The sequence below is a fragment of the Apium graveolens genome, chromosome 5 (genome assembly GCF_009905375.1).
Source record: "Apium graveolens cultivar Ventura chromosome 5, ASM990537v1, whole genome shotgun sequence".
In the NCBI taxonomy this organism is placed as follows: Eukaryota; Viridiplantae; Streptophyta; class Magnoliopsida; order Apiales; family Apiaceae; genus Apium; species Apium graveolens.
The window spans coordinates 257521948-257537173 of NC_133651.1; the positions used below are offsets into that span (position 1 = coordinate 257521948).

The 15226-nt window shown below is 36.1% G+C and overlaps 1 protein-coding gene across 6 annotated transcripts in view; it reads right to left on the reverse strand.

Annotated features, from left to right (window-relative positions):
- Nucleotides 1–2209: 2209 nt before the first annotated feature.
- Nucleotides 2210–15226, reverse strand: part of LOC141725087 (uncharacterized) — a 28894-nt gene continuing 15877 nt past the window's right edge. The window contains exons 3-11 of one of the 6 annotated variants that reach the window (XM_074527475.1): nt 11297–11413; nt 4215–4328; nt 3854–4131; nt 3646–3773; nt 3354–3508; nt 3201–3257; nt 2968–3042; nt 2833–2872; nt 2210–2695 (exon numbers count right to left, since the gene is read on the reverse strand). In XM_074527475.1, the coding sequence (XP_074383576.1) occupies nt 2683–2695; nt 2833–2872; nt 2968–3042; nt 3201–3257; nt 3354–3396 (228 nt within the window). In that variant the 5' untranslated portion in view covers nt 3397–3508; nt 3646–3773; nt 3854–4131; nt 4215–4328; nt 11297–11413 and the 3' untranslated portion in view covers nt 2210–2682. The other 5 variants (XM_074527474.1, XR_012577003.1, XR_012577005.1 and 2 more) reach the window with 5 other exon arrangements.

The following is a 15226-nucleotide window of genomic DNA, read 5'->3' on the forward strand; positions in this document are numbered from 1 at the left end:
ATTAGCAACCTGTAAAAACAGTAGCATCTTCTTCTTCCACATCACATAATTTTCTTTATCGAAAAGTGGAATTTTAACGGTTCCAACTTTTTGTGTAGTCATTATGAATTTTTGAGTGAATAAAAATTCAAGAAGTGAAAGAAACACAAAAGTCTAGGATCTTGATTTGTACGTTAATCAGAAGGCTCTGATACCAATTGTTAGGTCCCAATTTGTTTGTAGAAGGGGGGGTTGAATGCAAACAATACCGTTTCGTCGAATAAAATGCGGAATAAAATTGTGAAACAAAATTCAAGTTAAATAAAACTTTTATTAAACTTGAAAGGTGTTACAACTACGGTATCGTTTACAAGGGATTAATCTCAAATCAATTATTACAAATTTAGAATAAATTCGACATGAACTTTTTCTATTTTTGTAATTAAAAGATCAAATGCTAAAAGTGATTTGAGATTAAGTTCTAGGGATTTTAATCCGCTAGATTGATATACAAGAACAAGATAAGTAATTCTAGTGGTTTGGATTTAACATTAACAAACTAGAATATTTGATCTTGAATAAGCAGATGAATGATGAAATATTTTCTTTTGTTTTCTGCTGTGTTTTCTTGTTCTGTATGTGCTGCTCTGTTTTTGCTGAGTTGTCTTTTGATATTGTCTTTTGCTTTCTTTTAATCAATCACAGCCTGAGTTGTTGAACTGGTGTGACAATCTATTTGAGCTTGAAAGACTTTCGGTGAGACAATCTATTAGAGCTAGGAAGACAATTAAAATGAACTAGCAAGACTTTCGGTATGACTATTGATTGTCATACCGATTGTCATAGTAGTACAATTGAAATTATTTTTCTGAATACATAATTGATTTTAATCTAATTGAAAATTCTATCAATACAATCAACTGAATTAGCAAGACATTCGGTATGACTATCAATTGTCATACCGATTGTCATACTAGTACAATCAGTTGTCTTTTTAGAATTATCACAGATTTTAATCAATTAACATTCTGAAAATCCTCATTATTAATTCTAAATTAATTAATCAATTTAATTCAATTAATCAATAAATTAATCCTTGCAGATTTAATTTATTCTCTTAATTAAATTATATGACTTAATTAATTAATAGTGAATTAATACTATCCCTGAGCAGCATCCATTCTTCTGACAATCTTCTGAAAGTCTCTGAGACTTATGAATCAATTCCGTCACTTCAATGCTGACACTCGATGTACTGTCTGGTTCATGAGTGACTAACTTTCGTGACGTTTCTTCATGTCTTGACTTTGTTGTTCTGATTGAATCCTTGTAATAAATGATACCTTGACGAGATCTCTGTCACTTGATTAAATCCACGATCTTGATTTATATCACTGAGGCATGATCAAATTCTTGAACTTCTTCCAGTGAATCTTCAAGTCTGCAGATGAACAATGTTTCTTTATTCTTTGACAGATGTTACTTTGTGAGATCTCTCTGATGCTTGATCCGCTATTTACTTATTACATTCTTATTTGAGTTGAGTTAAATACTCGAATAAACGAGTAGGCTATGACATATGCCTTTCAATCATCTAAATTCTCTCTTTCAGAGTATTTATTGCTTATCAGAGGTATACATTTATGATACCCCTATGTTCCCTGGATATTGTAACTGCATGAAATGTGGATCTGTTTTATATATCCTCTTCAATCCTTCTTGTTTGGAATTCACAATTGTGTCTCTAAAACCACCGGTATCAGTATCATCACTAACAATAAAAGCAGCAACTTCATCAGATGGCGTAATATGGTTTGGTCTACCGTTAGAAGATTGAGATGATATGAGGACTAACTTAAACTCATCCAGCTCTTCATTTTCAAACCAATTCCGAGCCATGCGAAAAGCTTTGACTAACTCATTGTTCTTGTCTAACATACTTAAAAGTTCCTCGACAATAGTTGGATCAACATTGTCAGAAGCACCTCCCATTGCATTGATTCAAGCTGGCAAAATTTGGGGCAAGACCTATCCAGCGGTACTAAACTCCCAACCAAATGATAGTTTTGACCTTGTAAGCGAAAACAATATGGAGAGTTATCTCTTTTTATTGAGTTATCAATCTTACCACCGGTGAAAGTGAATTGGAACATGCAGTTGTACACTCTTATGTACTGTTTAAAATGCTTCGATTTCTCACCACCAAGTCATAAAGAAGCTAGTGGTCCTGGTGGCGGTCTTTCTTTTGGCAAATATATCTGACCATTTCGACAATACATAGAAAATGTGAGCTCTTTACATGAACATGATTTATTATTACACTCTTCGTTCCACATAGTAGCACCAAATTTATTGCACAACTTTGACGGGTGACCAAGATCCATATATCCACGCCACAAATTCTGATTCAATATCACACCATCCAGGTCATCATGGTACATATCATCAATTCCAACATCTGAATCACTGGACTCTGAATTGTCAATTTCAACCATATTTTCAAAATCTGAAATCAAATTCCTCTTCTGAGAAGATGCTTGACATTTATTCTTTCCTTTATCGTTTCTGAACTTTGGTTCATGGGGATTATGACAACTTCTACATAAATCAGACGTCCCGGGTTGGCTCATTCGCCCATGTTCAAAGACGGGATTAGAGCTTGAAGATGTGTCACCGCTATTCACAAAGGACATACCAAGTCCTTTACGTTCCACAGCTGCATAGTAAACAAATACTTAAGTATACATCTCCTTTGTTGAAGAAAGTGGGATTAATCAATTACATTGTGTAAAGTTTTAAAACAAATTAGAAAATAGCATATTCTAAAAAAACGTATGCATGGCATTTGTATACATCTTCTCAATATTAGGACCACGTACTCTACTTTTTTTATCTGCAACAAAATACAACAAGGGGAATTAATTATTTTCCCATCAAAACAAACATAAAATCTTACAATTTTGAGAATTAAGTTAATAGCTAACGCACACATGGTATTGTTTATATCTGAAGGCGTATAAGATGGTTTTATGTTCTTCGCCGCTACACTGTTATTTTCTACACCTGTAATTCCCAATAAAGATGATTGTTGAACAAAAATAAAATAAAAAACAGAGTTATTAATATACATTGTTAGTGCGGGAAGAAACTGATTAGGGGCAATAATGAAATAGGAAATCATAACAACTTATTGAAAACAGAATTATCAAAAGACAACATACGCATGGGGTTTGTAAAAATCTTCTCAATATTACGGCCACGTATTATATATTTCACGGCTGCAACCAATAACACAATGTAATGTTAAACATATAGCAAAGGCAACAGAACATACAAACTTCGTAATTTCAGTATCAAGTTATAATATAACTTACACGACGCATTGGTAATATCTGACAATGCAGCAGCTCCTTCCATGTTCTTGGCTGTTGGAGTGTTATTTTCTTCAACTGTAATACCCGAAATAGGTGAAATTGATACACTGTAAGGAGTGTTATTTGATCCACCAACAGGTCTCAATCCAACACTTCTGCTCATATGTTTCAAATATAGCAATCAATAAATATCACAGATAATAAAATTATACACAACATGATACATTTACAAGGAACATTGATACATAAATTGAACATCTGCACAGTACATTTGTAAAGAAACTACACATACATGTGAAGGAAGATGTGTTGCTTCTATTAGAAGATACATCAACAACAAAGTTAGAAGGTTTGTGGAGGGGGTATCACGTAGAACATTTGTCTTGTTTGATAATGGTTGTAAAGGAGACCTAATTTTCACTACAAAATGCATATGTTATACATGAGTTTTAAAATTAATTTATGTAACTGATAAGATATGTATGATATGGAAAACTTACCAGACGATACTACAGTTGCTGGTGTTTGTTGATTTGCAATTGTAACACTGGCACTGAGATTTTCTTGGCCAACACAAATATTTATACGCTTCACAACTAAGTTCATGAAATGAATATAAGAACATGATTTATATTCAAATCTAAATACGAATAGAAAGACAAAGAAAGATACAATATCAGAAGAGTCAGGAACATTCAAACTTGGGATGGGCTGCAACACAAAAGATTGATTTGCGTCCTGATTTGATGAATCTCGGCTACGAATTAAACGTTCAAACCTATAGATAAAGACACAAATCAACCAAATCAGATAACAGTTAACGTGCATAATGATTAACAGAACTTCATAATGAAAACAAACCTATAAGTGAAGTCCTTGAAGAGTTGTCTGAGAGTGTGGATCTATGATTAACAGCAGATCAATGGAGCATGAAAGGAATGAGAAGATCAGAGGAGGCTGGAGTCATGCAGCAACCTGAGAGAAATAATTCAAAAAATTCAAACGTACTATTCAGTTGGTACAATTAGGGAGTGGGTTAAGTGTATATTATGGTATTTTTAAAATGGATTATAATGAATTTAAATGTTAAATATTCATGGATATGTGTATAATATAAAGTTTTATGTGTAAAAAAATAAAATGGGTCATGGGTCATGGGTAAATCTTATATGGGCAATAGTAGCCTTTAGGATTATATAGATTGTCCCCATAATTAGATACAGATTTAGGAAGAGGGGTTGGTGGCCCATGAGTTTCCAATCTATTTTTTACTAATAAATGCTCCTATTGTATTAACTTTGTTTTTATTAACAAATGCTCCTATTGTATTAATTCCGTAGCCCAGGTGGTTTACTAGTACTAACTAGCATAAAAACTCGTGCAAAGCACGAGTCTCTTTTAAAACACGTAATTTCGACAGTATTGATATATTTATAAGACTGCCTTGAAAACAAAGTCATATAAATTGCTTAAATTTAAAATCAAAACAGAAATTTTTAATAAGTAAAAAGCTACACCAAGTTTGAACTTTCACTGTATAAGCTTTTGAATGAATCTGAGCACGATACTCTATATAACATTTAGCTTTACATCTTGAAACCCAGTAGCGCACATATACCGTTCGGATCATCTTCCAAAGAAATGTCTGCAATGAGGCGTACATTATGATCCATGATAAAAACAAGTTTTTGTATGGTTGTCTGACTCAGTTTAATTCTTTCAGTTGCTGTTTCATGCCACACCTAGGCAGTTATAGATACAAAGCACTCCACTGGACTTGTTCTTGTTTTATATCTTTAAAAAGCTGAAAAAATGCTAAGAACCTTTACAAATTAGTAACAGTTGGCGTTTTAAAAAAAAATAATCAGTCGGCAGAGATTATATTCAATCCAAACCGAGGAGAAACTTAGCTGATTTCTTTCTTGCACTTATAATACATATGTTTAAATCAAATAAGTTGAACACTAAAGAACAAAGGCCTCTTCATTCAAGATGTTGAATCCTATATAGCAAAATGATCCGAGTAAAGTTGCTTCTCAGGTTATGGCTTACACAATAATTAGCGAAAAGGGGAAATTACGGCTTAAGCCACATCTGAGCATACAATGGATAAACGAATATAAGTTCTATTTCCAACCTACACATGTAACGACTTGTCTTCGCATAAAAGTTGGAATTGAATTCAGCTTCTTTGATAAACAACGTTAATTTTATCATGCTAGAATCATCCTCAATGCAGATGACCGACCACCCTACAACTGGAATAAAAAACTAATTCTTAGTACTCAAATATGATTCCATCATGTTATATAAAGAGATGTCACACATATGCCAAAGCAAGATGTATGCTATTGTAGGTTAACATAAATATATCTTCTTCAGAGAGTAAGATTTTACTACATGATGAAATCTAGACCTATAATAAGTTTGAAAATTCTAATTTTGATATTCAAAAGCAAGTGCAATGATCTCATTGTAAAAAATAGTGAAATTTATGAATTCAATAAGTTTGATTATGGATTACGAATTAGTTAGCTTAATAGAAGTTAATATATAATTACTTTCAATACAAATTGAACATGTGTGGCAGTAGGCAAGAATTCCTAGGTATATAAATGTTCAAACCTCTAGGTTTATACATCTGTTCAAAAAAATCTCTAGGTTTACACGTGCAATCTAAAATTTTGACGCAGATGCAAAGAATTAGGTGAATGGAAACAGAAGCCTAGTTCCATATATTAAGCAGTGAGAACCTGAATTGCAATTTCTTAGGTAGTAAATGCCTTGTTGGTTATTAATCTTAAACTAGCTAGCTTATTTTCTGTCTTTATTTATGCAATTTAATTGTATTTGTTTTAGTAAGAATCAGTCTGGAGTATTTCTAGGACTTAGCTGAATAAGTGTAGTGGAGTTTTTGTAGGAGTAGTAGTGGGAGGTAGTTTCCTTTTTTGTAGCCAACTCTGTTCTGGCATATTTCCTTCTATATATTTGTTCTGCAGCAAGAAATAAAAGTGTTGTTGGACACATAAACTGAGTTCTAGAGTTATACTTCACACAGCTATATCTATACTAATATATATATATAGACAGGACTTGCAGTGTAGCTTTAAGAATTTGGTATCAGAGCTTCAGGGGTGACCTGTGAGAGAAACGAGATCGACGATGATGGACACAAACAAGGGAAGAGGTGGATCAATAGGACTTAGTTACCTGACGTTGACTAAGTGTAACTACACTACGTGGGCTCTCAAGATGAAGGTGATAATGCAGGCTCACTTGGTGTGGGAGGCAATAGAGCCTAATGATCCAAAGGCGGTTTGTGATGAAAGGACTGATAAGATCGCGTTGGCAATGATTTATCAAGGAATCTCTGAGGAGATGTTGCTCTCGATTGCTGAGAAGAAAAAGGCTAAGGATGTTTGGCTGGCGATTAAGACATTATGTCAAGGAGTTGATAGAGCTAAAACGGCTAAGATACAGACTCTAAAATCGGAGTTTGAATCATTAGTAATGAAGGATACAGAACACGTTGATGATTTTAGTATGAAGTTGTCTGGAATTGTTACTAATATTCGGGCTCTGGGAGAGGTTTTGGATGAGTCATATGTGGTCAAAAAATTTCTGCGAGCAGTTCCAAGTAGATTTTTACAGATAGTCTCGACCATGGAACAATTCAGTAACATGGAGACACTAACTGTTGAGGAGGTCGTGGGATCCTTGAAGGCTCATGAAGAACGAACGAAGGGAATGTCTGAGAGTTCTGGAGGTCAGAGTTCTGGTGGGCAACTGCTTATGACGGAGGAAGAATGGTCTAAGAAAGAAAAGGAAAAAGGAAAACTTCTTCTAACCAGGGAAGAATGGTTAAAGAGGAATGAATGAAACAGAGGTGATAGTGCTTCAAACTGGAAGGGACGGAGTGGTCGAGATAAAAGCAAGGTCAGATGTTTTAATTGCTTTGGTTATGGCCATTATGCAGCTGAATGTAAGAAACCCAAAAGGACACGAGAAGTGAGACAAGAGGCAAATATGGCTCAGATTGAAGATGAAGAACCGGCGTTGTTACTGGCAAAACAAACGGAGGAAGATAAAGACATAGTACTGCTGAATGAGAGTGAAGTTCTGCCAAAACTGAACTCAAGCGTCGATAAAAGGAATGTGGAATCAAGTATTTGGTACTTGGACAATGGAGCAAGCAATCACATGACAGGAGACAAATCAAAATTCAAAGAATTAAATAAAGAGATAACGGGCAAGTTAAGTTTGGTGATGGGTCGATGGTGAAAATAGAAGGCAAAGGCTCAATTACTCTCAAGTGCAGAAATGGTAAAGAAAGGATTCTGAAACAGGTATATTATATCCCTACACTTCGTAGTAATATAATAAGTATTGGTCAATTGTCAGAGGAGGGCAATCGAGTCTTGATTAAAGGGAATTTTCTATGGGTCTATGATAATAAAGAAAGACTACTTATTAAGGTGCAAAGGTCTCAGAATAGATTGTATAAACTACTTATTGAGACTAGTAGTTCAGCGTGCTTAATGTCAAAATCAAGTGATGCTTCTTGGTCATGGCATATGCGCATGGGGCATGTAAACTACCAGTCTCTTGTCATGATGAAAAAGAATCAGATGGTATACGGTTTGCCAAAAATTACTCCTCCTGATGTTGTGTGTGATGGTTGTTTGATGTCAAAACAAACGAGGAAATCATTTCCTGCCAAAGCATGTTATAGTGCAACCAAAGTCCTTCAACTTGTACATGCAGATTTGTGTGGTCCTATTCAACCTGCAACATCTGCTGGCAACAAGTATTTTATGTTGTTAGTGGATGATTATAGTAGAGCCATGTGGGTTTTCATGCTCAAGCATAAGGATGAAGCGTTGAGTGTACTTAAGAAGTTTCGAGCTCAAGTTGAGGATGGCAAAGAAAGGAAGGTCAAAGTGTTACGAACAGATAGGGGGAGAGTTTTCTTCCAAAGAATTTGTAAACTATTGTGAGGAAGCTGGAATAATTCGACACTACACAGCCCCTTATTCGCCTCAGCAGAATGGTGTCGTGGAGAGGAGAAATCGAACAGTGGTTGAAATGGCTAGGGGTTTGCTGAAAGAAATGAATTTGCCAACAGAATTATGGGGGGGGCAGTAAGACATGCGGTTTACTTATTAAATAGGCTGCCAACTAGAGCTTTGAGTGGGCAAACTCCATATGAGGCGTGGACTGAGGTAAAACCAAATATTGGTCACATCCGGATTTTTGGTTGCATAGCTCATATGAAAATTCCGAGTGTGCACATAAAAAAATTGGATGACAGGAGCAAAAAGGTAGTGAATCTTGGCAAGGAACCAGGGACGAAAGCCTATAGACTATATGACCCCGTAAATAAGAGGGTTCATGTTACTCGCGACGTCATTTTTGAAGAAACTGAAAGCTGGCCTTGGGAAAGGGAGACTGAATCAGTAAAGAAGGATGATCAGAATTTTTTCTCGATTCCAGACGTGCTGAACAGAGGATATGATGGAGTAACGAAAATTGCAGGAGAAACTGAGGATGGTGTTGATGCTGAATCAGACAGTGATAGTCCTGGAACGATGTCACCAGTGCTGCAATCACCTGATTTGTCATCTATTTCGTCTCCCAACTCTGAAAATTATGATGACAGCAATCCTACCAGGAGGTATAGATCACTGCGAGATGTGTATAATGACTCACATGAAGTTGAACTTGAGGATGAACTTTACTTGATGGCAATGGAGGAACCAAACACGTATCGACAGGCATCAAATAGTGAAGACTGGAGACTGGCTATGCAACAAGAGATAAAGTCTATCGAGCAGAATGACACGTGGAGATTAACAGAACTGCCTAAAGATCAAAAAGTAATTGGTCTCAAGTGGGTTTATAAACTAAAAAGGATGCAGAGGGTAACATAATAAAGTATAAGGCGCGTTTGGTAGCAAAGGGATACTCGCAAGAACAGGGGATTGATTTTGAAGAAAATTTTGCACCTGTAACCCGTTTGGAAACAGTTCGACTTTTGCTGGCTTTAGCAGCTCATAAAGACTGGGAGGTACACCATCTTGACGTCAAAACGGCCTTTTTGAATGGGGAAATTAAAGAGGAAGTGTTTGTTTCACAGCCGGAGGGATATGTTCAAAAGGGAAAGGAGCATATGGTTTACAAGCTCTTAAAAGCATTATATGGTCTACGACAAGCTCCCCGAGCTTGGTACTCTAAACTGAATCAGTGCCTTGAAGAGATGGGTTTTGCTAGGTGCCCATATGAGCATGCTGTGTATACAAAAAGAGAAGGCAAAGATACGTTGATCATAAGCGTATATGTGGATGACTTGCTTGTTACTGGTACGAGTGTGGCTCTTATCGAAGACTTCAAGAAGAAAATGAGTAGCAGTTTCGAGATGAGTAATTTGGGGAAGTTAAACTACTATTTGGGGATTGAAGTTGATCAAGGAAAGGGATATATAGAGCTCAAACAAAGCGGATATGCAAAGAAAATTCTGGAGCGAGCTGAAATGCTGCAGTGTAATGCGACTAAGTATCCTATGGACTCTAAGGATCAGCTGCATAAAGACGAACAGGGAACAGCAGTAGACAGTACTCGGTTCAAATCAATGGTTGGAGGATTAAGGTATTTAGTACATACTAGGCCTGACATAGCATACGCTGTGGGGGTGGTTAGTAGATACATGGAACGTCCAACTGAGATGCATCAAGACGCTGTGAAAAGGATATTAAGGTATATAAAAGGGACTGTAAACTTCGGACTAATCTATACGAGGGATGGCAGCAACAATGAGCTTACAGGATTTTCTGACAGTGATCTTGGTGGTCACCTGGATGACAGGAAAAGCACAGGAGGCGTTGTATTCTATCTGAATGAAAGCATTATTACTTGGGTAAGTCAGAAACAAAGATGTGTTGCATTATCCTCGTGCGAGGCGGAATTCATGGCTGCAACTGCAGCTGCTTGTCAGGGGATATGGCTGAAGAATGTTCTGAGTGAAATTCTCAATATGAAGATGAATCCAGTGGTGCTGTATGTAGACAATAAATCTGCTATCGACTTATCAAAAAATCCAGTATTTCATGGACGGAGTAAACACATTGATATCCGTTATCATTTTATTCGTGATTGTGTCGAGAAAGGAGAAATTGTCATCAGATATGTCGGAAGCGATCTGCAGAAGGCCGACATCCTCACAAAGGCGTTAACCACAGTAAAGTTCGAACGAATGAGGCAGCTCATGGGAGTTAGACGTCTGGATAAAGCTGTTTAAGATTAAGGGGGAGATTGTTGGTTATTAATCTTAAACTAGCTAGCTTATTTTCTGTCTTTATTTATGCAATTTAATTGTATTTGTTTTAGTAAGAATCAGTCTGGAGTATTTCTAGGACTTAGCTGAATAAGTGAAGTAGTGGAGTTTTTGTAGGAGTAGTAGTGGGAGGTAGTTTCCTTTTTTGTAGCCAACTCTGTTCTGGCATATTTCCTTCTATATATTTGTTGTGCAGCAAGAAATAAAAGTGTTGTTGGACACATAAACTGAGTTCTAGAGTTATACTTCACACAGCTATATCTATACTAATATATATATATATATAGACAGGACTTGCAGTGTAGCTTTAAGATGCCTAACCAATGATGATTTATATCACAGATATGTCGGATTCCTAGTAAAATATAGATATAAGAAAAATTGTACTTCGCGGAGGTATGCTAGTCTGGACGTATACGGAGAAGGACTTAAACATTCAAAATTATTATGTTGACAATTTGTAATAAGTTCATCAATTAACCTTAATAGTAAGCTTTAATGAATTGAAGAAAAAGACTATCATCTACATTAAGAGGCTGAATGGTAGGTGATAATGGTGATGCAATTGCAAAGAAAGTAAAGGTTCAAGACAATAGGAAGGAAATTATCCTACCTATGCAGTTTTGCAAGTCTGAGAACCGGGTGTACATCCATATTCTAATAAAAACACACATCCTGAACTCGTGCAATCTTTGGTTTAGGCTGGTATAACCAACATGATACCGGAAACCTGCATTTTAGAATACATTTTAACAAATATCGTCTACAGGAGATACTAGCACACTGGTGCAAATTAAAAACCGGCAAGGCAATAAAAAATCCTTATCCTCTACATGAAAACCAGCCAGGAAAACTAAAATAAATATATAAGATTTATCATATGTGAAAGTACAACCCAATGATATAAATAGGATTAATAAAGATCTCTTACAATACTCTTAGATATACACTATTCCTTCAAAGATTAAAGTACATGGCTACATGTAAATATTCGAAATCCAACATCTACTCTTGTATATGTTGAATTGTCACATTCTATTCCTAATATTATAGAAATTAATTAAACTTAGAATTTGTCAATACGTTTTATAATAGAAAATTGGAGAAAGAAAATAAATATTCCTCCTTACCTTTCTGAGTTTCCTATCTATATACTCAATTTATCTCAAAAACTATAATGAAATAATAGGGTGAAATCGATCATTTGTTTATTTCCAGTTCCTTTTTGTCAAGATCTTCTACAAATATTTTGGCAGAGAATTGTTAACATGATTGTTAACAGAAGGCATTGAGGCACTAGAGCATATTAAAAACCATCAAAGCAATTTAAATTCCTCATCAACCAGTCAAAAAAAATATACATTGAAACCTCGAATAAATGAATACCATTGGCACTAGAGATTTTTATTTAGTTATCAAGGTTCAAATAACGTTGCCTCCATTAAGTTAGGATTTCTAAGTTGTATTGTGTATTGTCAAAGTCGCATGCTCTTGTTAAAATTGTATATTCAAAAAGTTTAAAAAGAGTGACACTTTCATAATTATCATAAGAGCGCTTTTTTTAGACAAGTCTGCACCTTCCCTTATCTTCATTCTTACTAAAATTTCTTAACCTATTAAATCAATCATCTTAAACAGATTATCTGCACCCGATGAAGGAGTTCAATTAGACATCTAAACAGATCATATTCTTGTAGAATATACTAAAGTCATGTAAATGGTTTCAGACCAAATCTCATTTTCGGCTAGAGGCTTGAATCTCCTTATAACTATTTAATCTAAGGAAACCTTGTAATTAAGATCTCCTTATAATTAAGATCTAAATTCAACGATCACACGGAGCCTCGTACGAAGAGATATTAAAGGAGTATTAACTTTCAATTATAATAAATAATAAGAAAGCATTTACAATCCGAGATTATACTATTTTGTAAAGATCAGAGTAAACAACACATCTATGTATAACTACCTGATAGGTGCCTGAGTTCTGGATCGAGTTACGGGACCTTTTACAGTGAAGTCTTGGTCGATTCTTTCCCTTAAGGGGGTGTTATTCTTATTCTTCCTACCTCTCCCTATGTTTGCTTAATTGCAAAGAATAGGAAAATACTGAGAGCTCAGTTAGAGAGAGCTCACTGATCTCATTTGATATTTGATAAGGAATATTTTTCTCCCTTTTCTTATTTCTCAATGAACCTTTAAATACTTACAAGGAAAAAGCTAATAATCAGCAGCTACTAGCAATAATCCTGCTTCTAACAAATAGCCTGAAAATCTGCATCAATTAGCAATAAATCTGCTACTTTTATGAAGCTAGAAATCTGTAATTAGCCCAACTAAAAATCTGCAATCAAACAGAGTCTTCTCCCATAATTCTAGCTTGCTTGTTTTGACTGCGTCTCTTGTAATAATGACGAAAAGGAACCACCTGGACACTTTGTTGTTGACCAGGTGTATTACTTGTAACATTACTCCTTTCCTCCAAAAAGCGTTTGACCTCAAGCGCGAATGTTGGATATTGTTTCTCAATAAGTTGAGCTGATTTCCATGACGCTTCAGAAGGAGATAAGCCATCCCAATGAATTAGAATATGATACTCTCCTGCAATAATCTTTTTGTCCAGTACAGCTTTTGGGCTTGGCAGAACTTCCCCTTGGTGAATATCTGGATACGTAGGTGATGTCTCATCAATAGATCCTTGAAATTTTTTTAAACAGGAGACATGAAAAACTGGATGTATTTTGACTGCTTGAGGAAGTTGAAGACGATAAGCTACAGTCCCAATTTTTGCTTGTATGGTAAATGGGCCATAATATCGAGGAGAGAGTTTTTTGTTCCTGTTAGACGCTAGAGATAGTTGCCGATAAGGTTGTAACTTCAGCAACACCAGATCACCGACTTCAAAGTGCACTTCTCTGTGAGATTTATCATAGTTATTCTTCATGATATCTTGGGCTTGCAATAGTCTATCACGAATTCCCGATACAATCTGGTCTCGAGTTTTGAGTTCCTGCTCCACAGCTTCCACTCGACTTAGCCCAGAACAATAATTTAGAAGGCGAGGTGGTGCTCTCCCATAAACGACTTCAAAAGGAGTTGTTTTCAGAGAAGAATGATAGCTAGTATTATAGCAATACTCAACCCAAGAAATCCATTGCATCCACTTGCGGGGTTGATCACTGGTAAAACAGCGTAAGTAGACTTCAATGGTGCGATTAACGACTTCTGTTTGCCCGTCACTCTGTGGGTGATAGGCTGAACTAAAAGTTAACTTTGTTCCACTCAATTTGAAGAGTTCTGTCCAAAAGGAGCTTGTAAAAATGACATCTCTATCACTCACAATTGTTTCTGGCAGGCCATGCAACTTGAATATATGATCGAAAAACATTTTTGCCACTGAGATTGCAGAATATGGGTGAGACATGGGAATAAAGTGCGCATACTTTGAAAAGCGATCCACCACGACTAGCAAAACAGATTTCCCAAATGAAGGTGGCAAGGCATCAATGAAATCCATTGAAATATCAGCCCATACTTGCAAGGGAACTTGCAAAGGTTGTAGCAAACCAGCTGGTTGTAAATGCTCAGATTTGTTCTTTTGACAAATTGCACAACACCTGATGAAATCTTGGATATTTTTCTTCATTCCAGACCAATAAAAGTCAGATGCTATGCGAAATAGAGTCTTTTGGTATCCTTCGTGGCCTTGGTTATGCAGCGCTGAAATAACAACTTGGATGAGAGGGGAATTAGAATCCAAATATGCTCTCTTTTTGTAGAATATTAGTCCATTATTATATGACCATTGTGGTGGTAATTTTCCCAACTTGATATTGTTGATAATGGACTGCAATGGTTGGGTAGTTTCTACCTCCTCCATCAAGGCTTTGAAAAGTTCTAGTTGTGGCCCAGAAATTGCTGCAATCAGTCCGACATTGTCATCTCTTCGCGACAAGGCATCTGCCACTTGATTCTCCCTGCCTGCCTTATACTCCACTTGAAAATCGTAACCCAAGAGTTTGCTTATCCAGTGTTGTTGAGGGGATGTACTGATTCGTTGATCAAGTAGATACTTGAGACTGAAATGATCTGTACGGATTATGAATTTTCTTCCCCATAAATAAGGTCTCCAATGCCGAATAGCTTGTGAAAGCACAATGAGTTCCTTTTCATAAGCCGGGAGCTTGATGTGTCGTTGAGCCATTGGTTTGCTGTAAAAGGCAATGGGTCTGCCTTCTTGTTGTAACACCGCCCCCATTCCATAATCAGAAGCATCACATTCAACAGAAAAGTCTTTTTCAAAATTGGGTAATGCCAATACCGGGGTCGTTGTCATGGCACGCTTTAAGTGTTCAAATGCAGCCATTGATTCTCTAGTCCAAGTGAAGGAGTTCTTCCGCAACATATTGGTTAAAGGTGCTGCAATCAAGCCATAATTATGTACGAACTTTCTGTAGTAACCGGTTAGGCCGAGGAATCCTCTAAGAGCTCGAATAGTTGTTGGTTTAGGCCATTGAGTCATAGCCTCAATCTTTTCAGCATC